The 13622-nt window shown below is 43.9% G+C and overlaps 1 protein-coding gene across 1 annotated transcript; it reads right to left on the bottom strand.

Annotated features, from left to right (window-relative positions):
* Positions 1–1017: 1017 nt before the first annotated feature.
* Positions 1018–3167, bottom strand: gdf6b (growth differentiation factor 6b; the record flags this gene model as incomplete). The annotated part of the gene is made up of 2 exons (XM_081376044.1): positions 1018–1907; positions 2819–3167. 2 exons carry the CDS (start codon positions 3165–3167, stop codon positions 1018–1020), a joined length of 1239 nt encoding a protein of 412 aa, XP_081232170.1.
* Between the last annotated feature and the right edge of the window lie 10455 nt (positions 3168–13622).

Genomic DNA, 13622 nt, shown 5'->3' on the forward strand with positions numbered 1-13622 from the left:
GACAGCCTCTGCTAGAAATCTTATAATGGGCCATGGTTGGATCTTTAACCAGGACAATGATCCAAAACAAACCTCAAAATCAACACAAAATGTATCACTGAGCACAAAATGAAGCTTCTGTCATGGCCGTCCCAAGTCCCCTGACCTGAACCCTATAGAAAACTGAGGAGTGCACCAACATGGACCTGGGAATTTGAAGGAACTGGATTCTGTATGGAGGAATAGTGTCTGATCTCTTGTCAGATGTTCTCCAAACTCATCCCCCCTTCCCATTTTCATGTTAATTGTTAGTTAATTGTGAGAATTAAACCCTAATCCAAAGTGTGACCCTTATTATTAATGATCTAATAGTAATTTACGAAGCTGCTGAGAAGCAATAACAAAAAAGCCATTATTCAATTAGAAATATTTCAGAAATATATCTCATTTCTTGGTATTTTATTGGAGGAATAATGTGGTTCACACCTTTTATGAAATATTTACAGACCCTTTTATGATGTTAATCCCTCAAAGGAAGACATATACATGGTAACATAATTTGCACAATGAGGTAGACAGATACAATAACTAAAATAGCTTATTAGATGTGTGAAAAATTATAACTGAATAAATGATAGCACTTAAAGAGAATAATAACTTAAATTAAAATTAGTACCTGTACAATTAAAAAAACAAACATTTAATTACATATCAATCCATAAAATACAGCTATGTAAAGCAGTAATGAAGTTGTCTTGTACACACAAACAATTTAAAATATAAAATGCCCAGTAAAGTGGAACTAGGAGTAATGTTTACATGTACAGTAGCAGAATAACCAGTAAAATGTGGAAGATTTGTTTTTGTTCTTCCTCTTTTTGTGCTTGTATTCCAGTCCTAAGATAAGCGTTAGCCAACAGCTGTGACTACAGTAATTTAATTTCAGCTAAGGCTTCCAGTAGTGTTGAAGCAAGTCAGGCACTTATTCACACAGCAGTCTGATTTATTTACAATCCCTCATAAGTTTGAACAGCACCATCACCTGCAACCGCAGGACTCCACCACCATATCTTCATATTGCTTGTACACGACGTTATTTCCAGCGTCGATGTACAGGATGCTGATGGGACTGAGTTTGGAAGGGACGCAACAGCTGGGCGGCATGTTGCTGGGGTTCATGGAGTTCATTAGAGTTTGTATGATGGCGTGATTGGTTGGCTCCAGGTGAGAGCGGAGGGGGAAGTCACACACGCCCTCACAGTGATACGCCTCATAGTCTAATGGAGCGATGATCCAGTCGTCCCAACCCAACTCCCTGAAATTCACCTGCAAGTGCTTTTTGCTGCACCTAGATTTGGACTTTTTGCCGTGCCTCTTGCCATGGCGGCCGGGTAGAGTTGTCCGTCTGCTCCGTCGGGATTTCAAGTGAGGTCCTTTTTCCTTCCCAGGACTATCCAGACCCCACAGTTTAATCTTCTCCCTCTTTTCATAGAAAATGCTTTGTCTCTTTTTTGACCTCGTGAAAACAACCAGTATGGCTTTCTTCAGTTGCGGGCGGCCATGTCTGTGAAATCCAAGATATTGCAAGTCGATTTCCCTCTCAGGATTATCTAGCGTCGCCTTGAGCTCCAAACAGAAGCGGGTCCCGTGAGAGTGGTGCTGACGTTTCTTAAAAGTCTCCCATACGTCGAAAACCTCCCATTTTGGTTTATGTGCATCCTCCAGATCCAAGGTTTTGGAGTCCAGCACAGTGTGTGACTGACAGGAGAGCAGCTGTATCTCCACTGGGCCCGTCTCTGATGCTCGGAACGTCCCGGAGATCTTCGTGTATATCCTCAGTTCGGCACCCAAAAGCTCCACGTTTTCAGAAAGGGTCGATACGTCGAATAAGTATTTCTGTCTCCGCAGTGGGGAGTTCAAAAGGTCATCTGGAATAAAAGAGCACACATATTTAGTGACAGTGGCTGTACATTTATTTACAATGTCATTTAGAGAGGCATATTTTCACACATTTTCAACCAATTATGCTGAAATTTCTTTCTTTGATATAATAAGTTGTAAAAGTTAGATTCAAAATTAAGTTACTTTTTAAATTATTATTTATTATTCTAAAGTAGGGTAACACTTTATTTTAAGGTGAAGTAGTTACACATTAGCCTACTACATGTATTTGCTATAGTAATAATAGTAAATTATGCATTATTACAAGTTTCTTAAGCCAAAACTAAACCAAACCCTAACCATAACTCTACAGTAAGTACATTTAAATAAGTTAATTAATATTACTCGGTACTTATTTGAGCAAGTACAATGTAACTGTCACCTTATATATAAGTGTAACCTACGTGTAAAACAATACATTTGCATAATAATAAAATATTAATTTTATATATAGGCTGCTGTAGCTATTATTTTGACACTTCATAAATAAAGACAAATTAATGTCTAGTTAATGTCTATGCCCCTTTCTTTCCTACTGGTCTGTTAGTATGGAAACTTTTAAAATGTAAAACGAATGTTTTTAAGAAAAAAAAAGCATGATAATGGAATTTCTATCATATTTTAAAAACAAAGTAATCAAACCAGACCAAACAAACATATATTAGTACAATGACTAATTTTCAGTGTTTTTTACATTCAGGAGGATTATTAATTTTCCTTTGCCACTTAATCGCCAAAATCTAATAGCAAAATAACCGCATTTTCTCTGGGTGTTTTTATCTTAAACGCACCTGTGCTGTAATCATTCTGACACTCACTGAAAAGGGGAAAACTAATTCGGAAAAAGGCCATTTATGAACCTAAAGTTATCAGATTAAAAACAAATCAAACAACTAACCTTGGCCCTCGTCCACAAAACTCGTTATAGTGTTTGCGGCTTTTGACGAGCGGAAAAAACTCGCGTTCAGTCCCAGTTTTTCAGCCGCGGAAAAGGTCTTGTAGATGGAGATCATGTAATCATGAGGTTCAATCGCATCCTTCATCCCCCGTTGTGACTGTATGGCTCCAGATAACAGTGATGCTGACAATATACTTTTGCCGTGTTTGGCTCTTCTGTGTCCATCAGACCTGGACACTTTCATCCCTTTGGATGCGTTTGGAAACACAGGATTCATTGAGTGGACACACAGAAAATGCAAAAGAAAAGTAAAAGTCAAAAATATCCCAGACACCCCACAAGCACACATCTTGTAAATGCACAAGAAAAAAAGAAGGACCTGCTTGGGGAAAAACAGGAACACATCACATGTGTGTGTGTGGAGGAGCGCAGGCTGAGAGCAGCTCCCTCTGAAGAACAGCCTCCTTAAGTAGCCTACCGTCATGACATTATTAGCTCCAACTCAATCCAAACAAGACTTCTACTCTTTACTACCCAGCTTTAAGATATTACTGTCCTCCTTCATGTCCCTATAATTTAACATGCGTGATTTTAACGTCTAAGCAGAAACGTTTTTTATTTTATTGATTGATAAGGTTTAATAAACAGAGCCAAAGTAGGCTACAGTATCGCATAACATAAATATGGATCTAACTGCTGAGTAGACTATGAGAAACAAAGACAAAAAACAAAAAAAAAAGAAAAGAAAGAAAAATCGTGATTGTGATTGACAGATTGTGTTTTTTCCCCCTCAGTTCTGCAGGTGTCAGTGTGAGGACTGAGCACCGTGGACTTTACCTCCCTCTAGTGGTGAAACGTGTTTTTTTTTTTCAATTCAGACAATAATTCAAGGTCCATAAAGCTCTTGATTCTAACTTGGCCTTATGAAAAAGTAACATAATTCTTGTAATTGTTTAGCATTTGTTACAATAAGGATATAATTAAGGTAAGTCCAATGATGGCTCCTCATTACAATATTTACGCCAATGTTTAGATTTTTTTTCTTCTTTATTTTATCTAGCATTTGTTATGAAAAATAGCAACCTACACAGGTAGAAAAAATAGCTACAACATTCAGTTGTAATATAAATCTTTATAGGGGGGAAACTCCCTCAATGGTGAACTAAGTAACTTTTTTTACCTTAACCGAACAGCTTCGGAGTCATTGGAATAGTCATATGACTTTTTTCGGGTTGAATGGTGGTCCTCTCGCACCCCCCAAGCGCCTGTGAGCCGAAAAACCACCCTTGCAACATTGGGCCGGCGGGCCACCGGCCACAGCATCAGGAAGTAGCCTATCGCGTGATATCAGGTCTCACGCTGTTCGAACCCGAATGAAGAAGACGTTTTAAAGAATGTCCCATCTGCTTTGATGTCGTTGATCTACTAGCCTCTGGTATCTGAGAGTCGCCAACGAGTTTTTCGACAGTGTTGTCAAATATCTATTCCGAAGCTGTAGGGGGAGCACTATAGAGAAACCTGCGAGCAAAAAGCGAGAATACAGCGAAGAAATTCCCAAAACTGCACAGCCCCATAGATATCTACGGTGACCGGGAGGGGACATGTTCGGTTCACTTATTTTTGTCGTGGCCACAACATATAAACTCGTGGGAACGTGATATTAAGTCGTGGGAGCGTCATAATATCTCGTGGGAACGTCATATTAAGTCGTGGCCACGAGATCATTTTGTTGAGGTAACGACATCATGTCGTGGCCACGCGATGCAAAATCGTGGCCTCGAGATCATATGTTGAGGGAACGATATATTTTTCCCGTGGCCACGAGATCATTTTGTTGAGGTAACGACATCATTATGTCGTGGCCACGCATTGAGGGTGCCACAGCGGCCAATACTGTAACCGTACCATAGACTGGGCTACAGCAGAGATGGAGATGACAGAAGAAATAACATTTTACTTTAAATTAGGAATTTCATATAAAGATATAGTGCAGTCTTTGGCATTAAGACATGGGTACGTTATAAGTGAAAGACACATGAAGCGCATACTTAGACTTTGTCGCACGCATATTTAGGGACCGTCTCAAAATTACATGCGACATTGGCATAAACGTTTCTAACTTCAACAGCATTTGAAGAAAATGACTTACAGTCATAAAACCAATTGTACATTGTTCACCCAGGTCTCATGTATGATGCACACCTTTTAGATTGTTGATATTTATGACAATAAACTGCTAAATCATATGCAAATATTGTAGGCCAATCAGCGTTCATTAGCAGAATGCTAGCGTTTATGGGCAACAACAACTCAGCCTGTAAGAAATCAAAAGGACATAAGTACTCGTTCATTCAACTTTCGACCAAAAACCCATGTTGAACTTGCAAAATCTACAATCAGATCTGAGATTTCTCAACGGCAATCGGGTGAAAGAGACAAATTTAGCCGTCTAGCCCCATTGACTCCCATTCATTTTGCACTCATGGCGATCGCCCCCAGTGGAACTCTGGTGGAACTACAACCAAAATTCGGTACAATAGAGCTTAATAGGGAGTGGGCAGGCTCTCCGTAGACGGGCTCTGGCCCTGCTTTAAAACCCTTTATCGGGCGAGGAACCATATTTGGTAACTTAATCGCGCATTCAAACTGAGTCTCCCCTGCCTGTTTGCGTTGTCATATGAGCGCATAGATTTCTCCTAGCCAATCAGCGAAGATCAGGCTTCGTCACTGATAGTCACATGATGGCATCTGACCAATCAGAAGTTGCGCGGAGCATTTCAAACTTCAGTGTCGTTCCGGATATTGGAAAGTGAGGTTATGCGCTACTACCTACTCCCACATCAGCGCTAATAACTTCAAAACAAAAAATTGTGAGTTGATGAAACTCACACATTCTATGGTTGAATAGTTGTGCAACATGTTGAGATAGGTGTTGTTTGCATAGATTTCTTGAAAGTATTGACATTTGTGGCATGAAACATGGTGAGACCATATTTGATCATACGCCCTGTTCACGTAAGATTAGCGAATGTCCATATTTAGACATACGCCCTATGCGTATAGAAAAGCCGTACTAGGGTATTTTTTCTACAAATAATGCATTATAACCACAGTCTATGATTATAACGTAGGACAATAGTATTTACTAGTGCATTGGATGTTATCACAGGTTTGAATAACATTATAAAGTGATCCAGTGGGAAACGTAACACATTTATAGACATTTTATATTGCCATAGATATTGAAATATGTGTGGTTTTGGTCAGTTTTATGACCTTTATAACAGTTTTTAATACTTATAATGATATTTTGCACTTCTTATTATATATTTACCCTTTATGTGTAAGTTTTATGCCCTTGAAACAGTTTTTATCATAGTTAAATGCCATGTATTGGTGTTTTTTTTTTTTACTGTGAGACTTATTACTGCTAAAATAAGTGGTACCACCAGTACTTGACCATACCAAAGATCAGTAGTACAGATCTTTTATAAATGTACACATTTATTTATAACATTTATAAATGCACAAATGTGCATTTATAAAATATGAATCATATTAGATGTTCTTAGGAGCACAAACCATAAATGAATTAATTTAATAAATGTTCCTAATAATAACTTAATTTAAAATGTTCCTAATAATAATTTAAAATGTTACTAAATAAATATTTTTATGTTTGTAACAAGTTTATGTGTTTTTATTATATTTTTATATATACACTTTTTAAGGGAAAGACATTACCCTAGACTGGCGAGGAACCATATATGGTAACTTCATTGCCCTTGATTTCCAACCTAAAAAAATATATTTTTTTAAAAACTCACAAATGTTTAGAAGTCTTATAAAATCCTCCAATAACACTCTATGGTTGAAATTTAGAATTTCCAAGTATTTCAATGAGTGCCCTATAAAGGGTTAACAGATTAGGCTATCGATTACAAATTCTACAAGAAGTTAGTCAAAAATTACCAAAATAAATACAATAGAACGTGATAAATTCTAGTAAAGCTGTTCATGAAAATCCTTCTAATTTATGTTGGTGCAGGATCGTACCGCTAATATAAGCTCAGAACACCAATGTATATAATTAGCCTGATTCTATAGTAGCCTGATTTGTTTTGGTGTGGGCGGTCAGAGTACCAGCAACATGTGAGAAGTGCCAGTGAGCAAGAAAAAGTAAGGGTAGCCTATGCTACAGATTAAAATATAGAAGTGCGTACCGGTGTTGTGCCGAATTCTGAAATTGCTTACCCTACCTTTAGGACAGAATTTTCCTTTGATGTATTTATTTATACTTTCAGACTTTATTTGTAGATACTTAAAGTCACCATGGAATCTTTGACAATTCTAAATGATAGACTAAAATATTTATCCATACACATAATTTTTTGAATTCATGTTCCTCATAATCTTTAAGCTACACTGTGTAATATTTTAAGTTGAGCAAAAAACACATTGCTATTTCAAAATTACACATTCTCATTAATGTGTAATCACTTCTATTGTGTCTTGTAGAAGAGTATAACGGTGTAATGCAGGCAAATATGACACACACACACGGAGTTATTCGGAACTGCTCTGTTTACTTTTAGACGTGCTCTGACATATCACCGGAAGAACCGGGAACACAGGGACAAAAGTGTATCATGGGAAATGCAGTCACAATACAGCGGTAACACAATATACAACATCTCCTTCCCCCTTAATCTTTGAGGTCTAACAAAAAGATTACAATTAACTGTAATATCAGTAGTAATACATTTATGAAATTCAACTTCTCTTATGAACATTTTTCTTTTAGAACATTCAGTCATCTTGTTGGTTACTTATATGAACAACTAATTCCCTGGGAGTGAGGGTAGACTACCTCAAACCCTGGCCTAGCTAACCCTTTTGGGGATTATTCTGCCCCGAAGCAAATAAGGGTAGCTCCTAACTAAGTGTAATCCAAAAAACGCTGAGGTGGGTGCCGCTCCCTAACTGGGTATCAGCGGTTAAGTGTTTGGTTTCCATCGTCTGTCAAAACAACCGGTGATGCTTGTTCCTTGACTGATGGACAATTTGAGGTCTTGATGGGCTCAGTGATGGGTACTTCAGGAGCTGGCATACTGTCACTATTTTTATCAGTGACATCCACGACTTCGGGAAGATCCATCAATGCCTCGGCTCCCTTAAGCAACTGATCACTGTGTCTCCTCCAAGAACAATTTCCAGCAGTTTTGACTTTATACGAAACTGGACCCGTCTGGGCCTCCACAGTAGCTGGAACCCATTTCGGACCATGACCATAATTTCGGGCGAGCACTGGCGAGCCTATACCAAAGCTTCTGTCCTTGGCTCGCAAGTTCCGTCGCTGTACCTGGTTATTTTGTTGTCGCAAGACAGTTTCTTGGAGTGTTGCTGGTTTAAGCAGCTCAAAGTTTGTCCTGAGCTCTCTATTGAACAACAAAGACGCTGGTGAAACTTTAGTAGTTGCGTGCGGAGTACTGCGATAGGACAGCAAGAAGCTATGAAGGCGTTGATGGAATGTCCCCTGCCCGAGTGAAGCTTTCAAAGCATGTTTCATGGTTTGGACAAACCTCTCTGCTAACCCGTTTGTTGCAGGATGGTATGGTGATGATGTGATATGCTGCACCCCGTTAGCTTGCAGAAATGTGGCCATTTCATGAGATGTAAATTTGGGGCCATTATCCGAGACCAGCTGCACTGAAGGTCCAAATCTACTGAAAATTTCTCCTAGTTTCTCAATTGTCTTTTCAGCTGAGGTAGACTTCATTATAGCCACCTCCGGCCACTTACTGTGCGCATCCACGACAACCAGCAGCATCTTGTCCTCCACTGGCCCTGCAAAATCAATATGAATGCGATGCCATGGTTTCTCTGGATATTCCCATGGGTGCAGTGGTGCCAGTTGTGGTACATTGCGTATGCGCTGGCATGACGTACATGTTCTTGCCTTTTCCTCAATTTGACCGTCCACTCCAGGCCACCAGAAGTAACTCCTGGCAATTTCTTTCATTCGGACCATTCCACAGTGTCCCACATGCAGCTGATTTAGCACTGGCTTGCGCAGAGCTGGGGGAATAATCACTCTCCTTCCCCCCAGCAAGCAACCTTACTGCACTGAGAGTTCATGACGTCGAGAGATGTATGGTTTCAACTCCAAGTCATCACTCTCCCCTTTACCCGTCATGATGATATCCATGACCTTGGACAGAACAGGGTCATTGCGCGTGTTCTTACGTACTTGCACAGCTGTTACTGGGGCCCTTTCCACCTGGCTGAAATAGAAGATTTCCGCAACTTGTGCCTCTTTTATCCTGTCAGCGAGAGGCAATCTGGAAAGACCGTCAGCATTCCCGTGCAACTCCGACTTCCGATATTTGATGTCATAGGTATCGGCGGATAACAACAAAGCCCATCTTTGCATCCTACTGGCAGCAAGAGAGGGAATGCCATGGTGTGGGCCAAAAATTGCAGTGAGTGGGCGATGATCGGTCAACAATGTGAACTTCCTTCCAAAGATGTACTGATAAAACTTACAAACGCCAAACACAATGCTTAACGCTTCTCGCTCGATCTGAGCATAGTTTGCTTCTGCTTTACTCAGACTCCTAGAAGCAAATGCGATCGGCCTCTCCTGACCATTTGGCATGATGTGGGACAAGACAGCTCCCACACCATATGGAGAAGCGTCGCAGGCTAACTGGATGGGAAGAGCAGGGTCAAAATAAGTGAGAGCATCTGACTTTAAAAGTGTCTCTTTTGCTCTTTTGAATGCATCCTGGCATTCAGAGGTCCACCTCCAATTTTTCTCATAACACAACAATTTGTGCAAAGGTTTCAGTAGCGTAGCAATGTTGGGAATGAAACGCCCATAATAATTTAGTAACCCGAGGAAAGACCGTAGCTGGCTTACATTTTCGGGCACTGGAGCATCCACAATGGCCTTAACCTTGGATGGGGATGTATGCAACCCAGAGGCATCAATGACATGCCCTAAGTACTCGACTGAACCCTGGAAAAATTCACATTTCTCCTTGCGCACTCTCAATCCGTATTCTTTCAGTTTCTTAAGGGTAGCATCCAGGTGCTGTAAGTGCGATTCTTCATCAGTGCCAGTCACTAGAATATCATCTAAGTAACACACCACTCCTGGAAGGCCTGCCAGAATCTGATCCATTGCTCGCTGAAAAATGGATGGTGCCGACGTGATTCCAAATGGTAACCGTTTATACCGAAATAAGCCTTTGTGGGTGTTGATGGTGAGAAGTTCTCTGGACTGTTCTTCGACATGCATCTGCAGGTATGCTTGGTTTAGGTCGATTTTGCTGAATTTTTGCCCTCCTGTCAACCCAGCAAAAATATCATTGATGTGAGGCAAGGGGTATTGTTCTGCTGACAAGACTGGATTTACGGTGACTTTAAAATCTCCACAGATCCTTATGCCTCCGTCTTTCTTTAAAACTGGAACAATGGGTGTTGCCCACTTACTCAGACTGACTGGTTCCAGTACACCCTCCTTCATGAGCTCAGCTAAGCTTGCCTCTACTTTGGGTTTTAACGCATATGGAAGGGGTCGGGCCTTTAAGAATTTTGGCTGACTTTCCGGCTCTACATTTAAGTTCACCTTGATTCCCTCCATGCTACCCAATTCCTGTTTGAAAACATCACTGTGTTTTCGAAGAATACCTTCGAGGTCCAGTGCTTTAGGTGTCAACATATGTATGGCTGACCAGTCCACCTTGAGCTGCTCCAGCCAAGAACGTCCCATCAACGATGGGTAACCACCCAAAACCACATACAATGGCAGTGTTTTTGTTTGTCCATTCAGTTCAACTGTTACCTGAGTGAGTCCTTTCATAGTTACCGCTTCCCCAGTGTAAGTCTTAAGCACCACATCTGGTGGTGTGAGTGGCAGGTGGCTCAGTATTTTGCTGTATACCGCATCCGACACGAGCGACACAGCAGCACCAGTGTCAATCTCCATTTTTACAGGTTGTCCTTCCAGCAGCGCAGTGACCTTATAAGCCTTTGTTCCCCCTGCAACAGTGAGCACATGCAAAGGAAATTCATCATCAGATGTGTCAGTAACCTCCTTGTTTTCCTGCCCAACTGCAAAAACGCGTTGCTTTTGCTTCCTTCTGAATACTTGTTTCTGCTGTGGTTTCCTCCTTTCTGCCTTATTTTTACATGCACGTTCAATGTGGCCCTTTTTCTTACAGCTGCGGCACTCTGCATCTTTAAACCAGCACGCAACAGGTGAATGTCCCGTCTTACCACAGCGAAAGCATGGGCCTTTATTTTCAGTTGGTTTTTCTGACTCCATTTTATACACTTTACTGTTTGAGCTCAATTGCTGTGCTTCCTTCGCAGCCAGTTCCATCGACACGCACAGCTCAATTGCTCTTTTTAGTGTCAAGTTGCTCTCCGTTAACAGTCTTTTTTGAATGCCCTCGCAGCGGAGTCCGCAGACTAATCTGTCTCGAAGTGTGTCATTTAGCACTTCACCAAATTCGCAATGTTCAGCTAATTTTTTTAGCACCGCTACAAACATTGCCACAGTTCCCTTTCGTTGTCACTCCGAGTTACGTCGGATGACGACGAATGGGGTTTCGCTTAGAAATCCTATCATCTTCGAGTATTAAAACACGAGCCAATGGCAAAGAAATGCCATGGGTCTGCGGAATTTGCATAGCGTAACTCAGCCCCACCCTGGGGGTATATACTGTAAGGAAGTGCGCGAGCAGAATGCAGATATGTTTTCGCTTCGGAGCCAAGTTGATGTACTTCACTCCACAGCCAAATTCTGAGTTATCTCTTCATCTCTTCGAGACGAGCCTCTCTCCAGGTGTTGGTGTGACAGCGAGTTCCAGCGAGTGCACATTCCCTGCTGATCTGTGCAGTGATTTGCCAGAGTTTGTGTGTTCTCTCCCTGGTCGCTTCAACACTCTGCGGAGAAATCTCCTTTCACAAAAGAGCATTGCACGCGGCACGTCTTTTTAAAGATGCCTCGCCCGTGCACTTCTGGTTGCGGTCTATTCGTGTCTGACTCTGATGGGCACAATCGCTGTCTTGTGTGTCTGGGTGTTGAGCACGCTAAGGCAGCGTTTGTGGATGAGTCATGTTCCCACTGCGGGAACATGCCCATCGCACGGTTGAGATCGAGACTCAATGATCTTAATGTGAGAGTCCCCTCATCCGCACCCCGATCTACTGGTCCCGAGAGGGCTGGTACTTCGGCTGGCGGCCAGGGTGATCTGAGGGTTACAGTGTGGAACAAAGCGCCGACTATTCCACGCTCCACACTTCCCTCTGTTCCCGTGCAACCCGCGAGTGTCCGCGTGGAAACCGCTGTACAATCCTCGGACTTGCCGCGAGTTTCATTCGGCGCTCCAGAGGATGACGTGATGTCGATCGCTGCATCACAAGGTGGGCAGGAGTCCTCGGGAAGTGAGGATTCGGCTGTGCTGCCACCCTCGGGTGTCCCAGCATTGTCCGAGTCTGATCCCGAGATGACGGCCATGCTTTCCCGGGCAGCCGCGGCGATCGGTCTTGAGTGGTCCCCGCCACCTGGGCCGGTTCGTTCGCGGCTGGACGATTGGTTTTTGGGTGCGGCTGCTGATCCGCGTCGGCGGCCAACCCCAATGCCTTTTTTCCCGGATGTGCATGAGGAGGTCACGAGGTCCTGGAAGGCACCATTGTCTTCCCGTGATCGTTCGGCTACCGCCTCCGCCTTGCCTCCCCTCGATCAGGCGGCCGCCAAAGGGTACACTGGGGTTCCCCAGGTTGAACGCTCTGTTGCGATGCAGCTGTGTCCTCAGAGTGCTTCTTCCCGCGAGGACCCAAAGCACCCCTCCAAGGCCTGTAGGTTCTCTTCCACCCTGGTGGCGAAGGCCTACAGAGCTGCGGGGCTGGCGGCCTCCTCACTGCATGCCATGGCGACTCTGCAGGTCTACCAGGCCCAGATGTTGCGTGATATGCACGAGGGGAGGTCTGACCCAGCACTCTTTGATGAGTTGCGTGCCGCCACCGACCTTGCTCTCCGAGCGACGAAGGTGACCGCACGCTCGCTGGGTCAGGTGATGGCCACTTCGGTGGTCCAGGAGCGACACCTATGGCTAAACCTGGCTGATATGCGGGAGGCCGAGCGGACCCGGTTCCTCGACACCCCCATATCCCAGGCTGGCCTGTTCGGCGGTGCAGTCGAGGACTTTGCCCAGCAGTTCTCGACTGCCCAGAAGCAGACTGAGGCTCTAAAACACGTCCTGCCCCGGCGGCCCGCTGCTCCGGCAGCGCAGTCGTCGGCACAGGTGCCTCAGCCCGCTCGCCGCCGAGGGCGCCCTCCTGCGGTTCCCGCCCCTCCCGATCGGCCCCAGCAGTCCGCTGCTCCCGGGTCGCGTCGGAGAGGAAGCCGTAGGAAGGCGCCACAGCCCTCTCCCGCCCCGCGCCCCGCTAAACGCCAGGCTAAGCGGCGCTCCTGAGACGGGCTGCTCAGAGATGGTGGTGAGTTCTGTTCAGGAGCCGGTAGCAGGGCCGCTCCTTCCCCCGGTGGAGGGCCGGGGGAGAATCCTTGGTTTTCCCATCCCCGCTGCTCGTCCCACGACGGGCAGCACCCTAAAATGGTTAAAGAAAGAACTCACTATCCCATCTCTGAGCACACGGAGTGTGCGGATGAGAGCACGCGCCGCCCACAGGCCACGCTCCTCTCATCCCCCTCTGTCGCCAGACCCCTGCCAGAGCACGCCCCCGTGGGACGCTGGTCCTCCCCTGGCCTTCTCTGGCAGGACGCGGCTAATGA

Source organism: Scardinius erythrophthalmus (genome assembly GCF_964197995.2).
Source record: "Scardinius erythrophthalmus genome assembly, chromosome: 10".
Classification (NCBI taxonomy): Eukaryota; Metazoa; Chordata; class Actinopteri; order Cypriniformes; family Leuciscidae; genus Scardinius; species Scardinius erythrophthalmus.